We start from the raw sequence: 9,388 nt of genomic DNA, 5'->3' as shown, positions 1-9,388 counted from the left end.
CATAGAACAGGTAAACCGTTTGCATGAATGCATATACATACTTAGTAATTAGTTGTGGTTGTTTTGCCTTTTTCTGTTGTGACTTTGTCCCTCATGTTTCTGCCAGGATTGCCCCTTCATCGTGTGCATGTCGTATGCCTTCCAAACACCTGACAAGCTCAGCTTCATCCTGGACCTCATGAATGGTGAGAGCCAGAACCCTGCCTGTAGGAACCCCTTCTCCTTCTCCATCTCCTCCTCCTCCTCCTTGTGTAGCCCTCCAAAGGATCTCCTCTGGCTGCTGGAGGGTCCTGCCTCTTTGCTCCTTGCCTTCGAAACTTATAAGAGAACATAAGAGATGCCAACGTTGGATCAGGCCAGTGGCCCATCCAGTCCAACACTCTGTATCACACAGTGGCCAGAAATACCAGTGCCATCAGGAGGTCCACCAGTGGGGACAAGATGTCTGCATCATCACTTGGTGTTCTACTCTGTTCCCTGCAGGGGGCGACCTACATTACCACCTGTCCCAGCATGGGGTCTTCTCAGAAGCTGAGATGCGTTTCTATGCCGCAGAGATCATTCTGGGCCTGGAACACATGCACAACCGCTTTGTGGTGTACCGAGACCTCAAGGTGAGCCCATCTATCCTCTCCAGCCCACTGACCCGCTCCATCCACATCACCATCACCATCACAGGTGTTTCCTTTCCTCCAAGGGGACCGTTAGAAGTCTTCTGCAGAGAGGTCCCCAGTTCCACCCTTCCCCCCACTCTGCCCTGCCACACACATTTATGGGCTGCTCTGAGATTTTGAGGACCTCTCAAACTTAAAGCCCCTTCTTACGAGCTGGCATCATGCTGTGTCCTTTATGACTCGTCTGGGGTAGCGGCCCACTTCTGTAGGAGGCAGATTATGTCATCTGTTTCTTCAGAACTGAAGAATTCGAACCTATTCTTACTTTGTTCCTTGGGTTATCTGCCTTGTTTGCCACAAAACATCGTCTGCGTGCAGAAGGCCAAACTGTGTTGCTGCCTGGCAATCTAGTATGCTAGAGAAGGCTCGGGGTAGGCTGGAGTAGTGAGTCCTCTTCATCTCCACTGTGCTTTGCATCACCTTTCTCCTTAATTGGGACCCAAAGTGGCATATCACATTATTCTCCCCTCCGCTGTCCTGTCCTCACAACGATTGTGTGACGTAGGGTTAGGATGGGAGGATGGGATGGGCCCACGTTCACCCAGTGATCTTCTAGGACAGAGCACGGATTCAGACCCAGTCATCCCAGGTCCTGGTCCGACTCTTTAACCACCACCACACCAGCTTCTGCTTTCCCTGTAACTTGTGTTCATTGTCTCTCTTCCCCCCACCCCGACTCTGTAGCCAGCCAATATCTTGCTGGATGAGTTTGGCCATGTCCGTATCTCAGACCTGGGTCTTGCCTGTGATTTCTCCAAGAAGAAGCCTCATGCCAGTGTGTGAGTATCCAGAAAGGAGTCCATTCCTCCAGCCAATGATGCTGATCTTTAACTGACCCAGCCAGGCCTATCCGTGCTTGATGGATGTAGGGAGAGTCTCCCTTCTAGAATCCTCAGCTGTAACGTGGGCTGCTGGAAGTTCACTAACTCTCAGATTCTCTAGCTTGATGCAGCTGTTGGTTTCCATACATGGCCGGGGATGAGATCACTCCAGCATGTCTGTGTGCAAGCCTATGTGTGCTCTGAGTGCAGCACATGATGTGTGGAGGCCCAACATATGCCAGCTGTGTGCCACAAAATCAGAGTGTCTTCAAATCTATGTGTTGAGTGTTCCACACAGAGCCGCTATGGAAATGTGACCTTCCAGTGCCTAGATGTTGAGCAGACCAAGCCACGGCGATGCCAGAATCCGACCGTGAACAGAACTGAAGCCTACCTATAGGGTTTTCCCCAACAAAGAGTGAACATTTGCTGTGGTGACTACCCCGCAGGGAGACAGTGGAATGACATAGAGTCGCTTCCTCACCCCCAGTCACCAGTTAACGCTGCTTCCATGAAGGCTTCATAGGGAGAGAGTTTCCGTAGCTCCTTCTTGTAATTAAAATTCTAAGAATGAATTGGGTTCCAGTTCTAGATAAAAATCACATGTGCTTTTAAATTCTCAAGTGCAAATCCCTTCCATTTTAATGTTTGGGGTTTTTTAGTCACAGTCCTGTGGATCTCTTTTGTGGTGATCCTTCCAGAGGTAGTCTGCTTTCACTGACTCTTTGTTTACCGTGTATCTCCAGGGGAACGCATGGGTACATGGCCCCAGAGGTTCTGCAGAAAGGCGTGGCCTATGACAGCAGTGCTGACTGGTTCTCTCTAGGCTGCATGCTCTTCAAACTACTGAGGGGGTAAGTGGATCTCATGGGAGGGCGGGAAGAGCCGGAGATGGGGAGGAAGGTTCATGGATGATTGGGGGGGGGGAAGGTATGACTGACAGTTGAAGAGGGTAATGGGGGGCATGACTGAGGGGTTGGCCCTTCTGAAGCATGGGTGTGAGAGCAACAAGAGAAGGACAGACTTTAAGGCAGGGTGATGCTAGAGGAAGTCTGCTTTGACCCTTTCTTCTTACCTCAGACACAGTCCCTTTCGGCAGCACAAGACTAAAGACAAACACGAGATTGACCGCATGACACTCACCATGGTAAGTGTTCTTTATTCACCAAGCTCAAGTATTGGTCTTGAATCTACCTTGTGCTGATCCAAGTTACTCTCCCTCCTTTCGGTCTCAAAAACCCTGGAGTTTTCTGTCCCCTCCCCGCTTGAAAACTTTTGTCCTTCGTTCACAGATGTTTCTGTGCTTATTTACATTGGTTACTTATTTACTTACACCGCTTTTTAACGTAGTCATTTCTCCCTCCCCCCCCCCAACCCTGGAAGCATTTTGACATATTGATCCCCTGGATCAATATCATTCTACATGATCTGAGTCATCCCTAGTTCTGTGCATTTCAGCACCTTCTATTATCAGGTTAGTTGAAAGGCACAGGGTGTAAATGCATGTGTGAGGAGACGGGGGTCTGATAGATGTGATATTATACCGTTTGCCTTAAGAATATGACTAGGTCAGGGCATCCTCTATTTTTAGTACCGTATAAAGAATAAGAAAGGAATTCCCTTCCCCAGACAGTTTGGAGACAGTAAGAAGAAGCAGTTCAAGTGATGTGAGTGGTGGGCAGGTCCAGTTATGCAAGCGTTGTCAAGGTGGCCACGGGACTCTCTGGGCAGATGAGCCCTCCAGAGGATTTGCTTGGAATCTGCTCTTGGGTACGGGATCGTGTCTGTCCATGTGTTCTCTCTGCTCCATTGTACGACTGTAGTTTCTCTTCATGGCTCATGGATGTCTTAGTCTGACATATCTTCCTTATACCTTTAATATTTTCTCTCTGGCCCAGTTTACCCAACTGCATTGCGTCCCTTGGTCAGCACTGTGACCTGCCAACCTGCACATCTTCTGGTAGCTCAGACATGCTTATTGCTATAGCAGAGAGGAAGAAATTACTGGGGTTTAACAACTTTTTCTTGTTCCTCTTTGCTGTTGCTGCTGCAGAAAAAATCTTAAGTGCTGTTAGAGGGAGAGTAAGTGCGAAGCGGTGGTACCCTCAACTGGGATTTTGCTTTTGGTAGCTCAGAGGTTAAGATGCTGAGCTGCAGACTGTAGAGTTGGTGGCTCGGCAGTTTGAGACCTGCGTGACGGAGTGAGCTCCCGTCTCTGGCCCCAGCTCCTGCCAACCTAGCAGTTCAAAAGCAGGAAATGGCAAGTAGATAAATAGGTACCCCTTCGGTGGGAAGAAGGTAACAGTGTTCCGTGCGCCTCGGCATCTAGTCATGCTGGCCACATGACCACGGAGTAGTCTTTGGACAGCGCGGGCTCTTCGGCTTGGAAACGGAGATAAGCACCACAACCCTAGAGTCGGATATGACTGGCTTTCAAGGAAGGGAAACCTTTTACCTTTAAAGGGCTTCCACATTTCCTTTGTAGTCATGGGTTCTAATATGTAAGCACAATTTATAGTTGGGAAATGTTACTACTGCACTGGAAATCTCCCATTTTCTTTGTTCTTGTGCAAGGATTTATACCACTGTATTCCCCCCCCCCCCCGATTGGGTTGTTTAGCTTTAGATGCTCATTATGTGCTGTGCAGGTGGAAGTTCTGACCACCTTATTTCAGGGTATAGCAGATCTACAAAAGGTACTTCAGACAAGCCTAAAAATAGTCACTGATATTATTGGGATAGCTTCTAGATGACTATACTACTTAAATTGATGGGGACTCTCCCAGAAAAGAAGGGATATCATTTAATTGTGTACAGTGAATAGACTGGGCAAAGTGAACATGGAGCATTTATGTACTTCTGTGTACTGAGAATTTGGAAGCATTTGGGGAATACAAAAAGAACAACAGGGTACTGGGTTGGATCCATGATCCATCAGTGGAGTATACTAGTGGCCGTAGATCTTCCCCACTTTCCTCTCTCCCAAAGCAATCCTTTCTGACTCTAGCAACTTTGATTTCTGGGGTCTTGGGACCCCTGTGGAGTAATAGCCATGCAGGTCAGTAAGATGCAGTGAGGAGGGTGGGGGGAGAGCAAAATTGCCCCTCTTGCCTTTTGGGTCATTAGAACTGTGCTGAAGGAAGATGGGGGGGGGGTGGACCCTCACTGCAGCCCATATGACTCTTGTGGCTATTACTCCACATAAGTCCCATGACCCAAAGAATCAAATTTCCCAGGGGTGTAGAGGACTGCTCAGGGGAACAGAAAGTGGGAAAATCCACAACCCTTGTGCGATTGGGTCGCTAGATCCAGCTCACTAGAGTGCATAGTCCTCTCTGTCGGCACGTGCGCCTTCACCCCAGCACAGATCTCCGGAGTGCCCCCTCCTGCCCGTAGCCTTTCTCTGCCCGTGCAAACCGAGGCGCGCGGGCAGAGAAAGACCTCTGGATACCATCGGAGCGCCCCCCCCCGCCCCGCAGCCTTTCTCTGCCTGTCCGCGCGGGCAGAGAAAGACCTCTGGAAACCTCCGGAGCGCCCCCCCCTTTCTTTGAGCTGCTGCAATCCCCACCCGACACCCAAGGCGCTGGAGAATGGGCGCCCCCCCCTCCCAGCTCCCTTGGCAAACCACACGGACCAGCAGATCCCGAAACAAAAAGAGCTCATGTGTCCTTCCTACCTCTGTGGTAGCCTCCACAATACCCCGCCATCCTAAGACCTCTAGGAGGAGGAGGAAGAGAAGGAAAGGAAAGGGCAACTCATCAGTGAAGCGGCCCTCAGTCCCCCCCCCCAAACCCCACTCGCCGCACTGAGCCAGATGCACAGGCGGGTGCCGGCCCCTTTGCACTCCCGGGGGGACCCGGCTTGCCTGCAGACCCTTCCGCTCACCCTTCCTCTTCCTCCGCTCCGAAGCCTCCACCGCTTCTGCGTCGCCGGCAAACTGCTGCTGCTGCTGCTGTTGCTCTGACATGGCAGCAGTTTGCCGGTGACGGCAAAAACTTGGCCACTGCGATATCCTCTGTCAGGATTTATACTTTTATAAATTAACCATGCTGTGTATAAAATACTTCCTTTTGTCTGTGTCCCGCCTATTTCCAATCAATCTCGTTTGGAGACCCTAAGTACTAACATTAGGAAACAGAGAGTGAAATCTCTCCTTACCCTGGAGGGCTGCTGCTTCTAGAAGACCATGGCTGGCATTTGTCTTCCAGGCTTATCACTGGAGCTCCTGTGCCGCACTGGATTTCTTGAGGGCGCAGGTTCCCTCCCATGGCCCTTTCCTTGTACTGGATAGAGCTGGATAATCCTGGCAAGAAAAGGGAAGAGTGATACAGTTCCCACCATCATCATCATGATAGGCTCCAGGCACAATGCATCAGCTGCTTGACAGGCTCTTTTTTAGAGGCACCATGATGAAGCCGAGGGGAGTGGGGAGAAGGGAGAAGGCAAGGTGGAGAAGAGGGCAGCTTTGGATGTTTGCATCATAGTGCAGCTACTGTCTGAAGCTAGTTATGGAGGAAATGGAACCATGCTTGTGTGCCGCCAGCTGGAGACCACAGAGAGTGGGCACTTGTGAATGGCTGAGGCTGATAGCGGTTAAAGAACCACTTTCCTCCTGCTGACAATGATTGAGGACGCTTTCAGTCCCATGACTCTCGCCTCCCTCCCCCTCCCCCTCCTGGGATTGTTCTTGCATGGCTATCGTCCGCAAGGATTCTGCAGTCTTTCCCATGGAATCTCCTTGAGCTCAGGGAGCAGGGATTCCTGTCCCTTCTGCACCTTGGATGGATAAATGGCCCCCGTTGTTTGGCACAGCTTATGCCCGGGAGGCAGAGCTGCTGGGATACTGTTCCTGGCTCCAGGACTTCTCCATGCAGCACCCGGGTGGGATCTCTCTGCTTCCCTCACCTCTCCCCGTTCTCTTCTGCTCATCCCCACACAGGCTGTGGAACTGCCAGACTCCTTTTCATCTGAGCTGCGCTTACTGTTGGAGGGGCTGCTCCAGCGAGATGTCAATCGTCGCCTGGGTTGCATGGGCCGTGGGTGAGTTGACTGGGTTGTAGGAGGGTGCTTGAGTGAGCTGGGGTTTTAGGGTTACCCATGTTTTTACACAAGGGGTGGCTGACTACATGGAAGATAGGTTGGAACGTGGGCTGTTTTGATCACTCTTTGTATTTAAGAAAAAAATCTGGAAAGATAACTGTAGTTACCACAACAAAGACAGTTTTAAAATGTGTCTGTGCTAGATTTCTTGCTGATATTTTGCACTAGTATAATGGATTCTATACAAATTCTGCCACTTTTATCTACAGAAGGAACTTCTAAAAAACGTCCTCCAGAGTTCTGCTGCTAGTTTAGCTTCCCCAAGCTTCCCACTTGCCCTGTTGCTCAGGTTCAGAGTTGGGCCACAATCAGATAACTCAGTTTGGATTACCAGAGCAGGGATGTCGTGAGAGACCAAAGGAGTATACTTCAGCAGCACAGGCCTCCTGTAAGCTGGGCTCTGTGTTTTCCATTAATAGTTTGCTCAGCATGGAACCTTAGATAGGATGCAGAATATAGAGAATTGTCAGTTTCATTTGTTTAAAATAAACCCGCTTTTGCCCTTCAGTACTTACACAACATGCCACCAGAGAAGCCGGAGGAGGGCTGTATGGAGCTTCTAGCTGTGGCTAAGGCTGCAAAACCTCCCTCATGCCCCTGTGACCCTCCCCAGGTTTCAAGTGAGTTGCCCAACATTACCCGGCAGGCGTCCATGGCAGAGTCGGGATCTGAACCTGCGTGTCCCAGATTCCCATCTGACACCACACTAGCTCCCTGTCACAGTCTTCTTTGTCCACATTAGGCATCTGATGGAGAAGTCTCTTGTCTAAGCACGTTCATGCTAGGATGAGGCACTTTAGCTGTTCAGTAGTGCTGCAGTGATTCTGTGTTGACACAGTTCTGTACACTTGCAAACAAAGTTCTGTGCTAAGAAAAGCTGGTGTCTGTGACTCACTTAAACTATGCAAATTGAGCAGATTTTTCATGATTTTCTCTTTTTTGCATTATCTGTTCTGCAGGGTTTTGTAAACTGTTTTTGCATCATTTACTTGGGCCTTGGTATTCACTTGCAACCAGTGTTCCCTCTAAGATGAGTTAGTGTGAGCTAGCTCACAGTTTTTTAGCTTCCGGCTCACACATCTTTGTCTTCACTCAAGAAGGATGGCTGCAGAGCAAACTATTTTACGCAGTAGCCAAATTGTTCACTCACAACTTTAATGCCAGTAGCTCACAAAGTAGAATTTTTCCACAGCTTAGAGGGAGCACTGCTTGCAACCCCACCCTAACCACTGGAAATCTTAATCAGTCACTCCTCTGGCTTCTGAGATGCAAACTGGCATTGGCCACAACTTTCAGATTTACCTTGGAAGCCATAAGGACTAGCCACTTGCCTAGTTTCTAAATGATAGCTGAGTTTCTCAACTGAGTTCTGCACCCAGTACCATACATTCTGCTCTTCTTTTGCAGTTGGATGTACTAAATTGGATATACTAACGCCATCTGAATATCATTAACTATGAAATTGTTTTAATTAGCTTTTAAACTATTGGTATAGTTTGATTATATGTTTTATTATCGTTGTTCATTGCTCAGAGCACTGAGTACTCAGGGACTGAGCGATTTATAAATCCAGTTTATAAATAAATAAATCATAAGTTGTGGTATTGCACACCAACGGCTCTACCTTTAAAATGCTACAGAAATCACTTTGCTGCAAAAAAATAAAAATAAAGCCCCTGTTCTTACAGAGCAAATAAGGCTCAGCATGCTAAGTGAATACAGAAGGCAGAGTCCAATAGTTTTAACAGTGATTACTTCAAGCTAAATCTCACTGTGTTTTGAACTAAAAAAAAAAGGGTAATTGCACAACAGTTAGACAAGTGCAAAGGCCGCATTCGGGTTGTGTTTGCTATTCATGGTGGAGCAGTTGCCTCCGAGCTTCCCTTCCCTTCGATAGTTCAGTGGTGACAGGAAGGCTTCCCGTTGTCTGTTACGGTCTTTTTGGCAGGGCGGCTGAGGTGAAGGAGAGCCCGTTCTTCCAGGGCCTGGACTGGCAGATGGTCTTCCTCCAGAAGGTGAGCTTGGCTCCCCAGACTCTGCACGGAGAGTGGGGCACACTTATTTATTGCCAAATACCCCAACAGGCAGGTTAGTGAAAAACCAGCAAGAATCTGTTAACAGCTTTATATGGTGCGAGGAAAAAAACCAGGAAGTTGAAAACAATTAGCAGAAGAGATGGAGGTTTAACAGCCCTTGATTAGATTTTTATTTTTTTATTAACAGACCAGGTATTGTACATCTATATATATAAAAGAAAGTCCCCTCACCGTAAAATCAATGTCCAGGCCAAACCGCTGGACCTAGAAACACCAAACTCGGGGAGAGCGCTCACACCGTGGCGTAGGTGCTCACTAAGAAGGGTTTTTTAGAAATTTGAAGGGGGGGAAGGGGGGGGAAATGTGCTCACCCCATTGATTCCTATGCAGCTGCCAGGCAGCTGCCTCTCTGCACCCCCCACTCTCTGATTGGTCAGCTGCAGAGCTCAGTGTTCTGAGGTAAAAACCCCCAACAGTTACAGGGGACTGCAGAGAGCTAAGGACAGTTGAGGAAATCAGGAGAGGCCAAGAACCACCTGTGAGGTGAGGGAAAGCTGCTGGCCCAGCCTCTCTGATGGCTTCCAACACACTCCCCCCACCTCCTACACATAACACGCGGTTGTCTGTCAAGTGCAGCCCCACCTCCACAATGACTTCTAATACTCCTCCCCCTTCCCTCTCCTACACTGGACAGGCAGCTGCCTGTCAGGTGTAGGAGAGGAGGTGGGATGGCTTCCAACACACTCCCCCCACCTCC

At 49.1% G+C, this 9,388-nt stretch overlaps 1 protein-coding gene across 1 annotated transcript in view; it reads left to right on the top strand.

Annotated features, from left to right (window-relative positions):
- Positions 1-9,388, top strand: part of ADRBK1 (adrenergic, beta, receptor kinase 1) — a 49,539-nt gene that overhangs the window by 22,972 nt on the left and 17,179 nt on the right. Inside the window, exons 9-15 of the mRNA XM_015418825.1 lie at positions 107-185; positions 484-614; positions 1,359-1,453; positions 2,242-2,349; positions 2,576-2,642; positions 6,435-6,535; positions 8,544-8,610. Coding sequence (XP_015274311.1) covers positions 107-185; positions 484-614; positions 1,359-1,453; positions 2,242-2,349; positions 2,576-2,642; positions 6,435-6,535; positions 8,544-8,610 — 648 coding nt within the window. The remainder of the gene's footprint in view (positions 1-106; positions 186-483; positions 615-1,358; positions 1,454-2,241; positions 2,350-2,575; positions 2,643-6,434; positions 6,536-8,543; positions 8,611-9,388) is intronic.

The sequence above is a fragment of the Gekko japonicus genome, unplaced genomic scaffold, assembly GCF_001447785.1.
Source record: "Gekko japonicus isolate JY-2015 unplaced genomic scaffold, Gekko_japonicus_V1.1 scaffold1466, whole genome shotgun sequence".
NCBI classification, from domain to species: Eukaryota; Metazoa; Chordata; class Lepidosauria; order Squamata; family Gekkonidae; genus Gekko; species Gekko japonicus.
The sequence above is the reverse complement of the archived record's forward strand: the minus strand, read 5'-3'. Positions and strand labels throughout refer to the sequence as shown.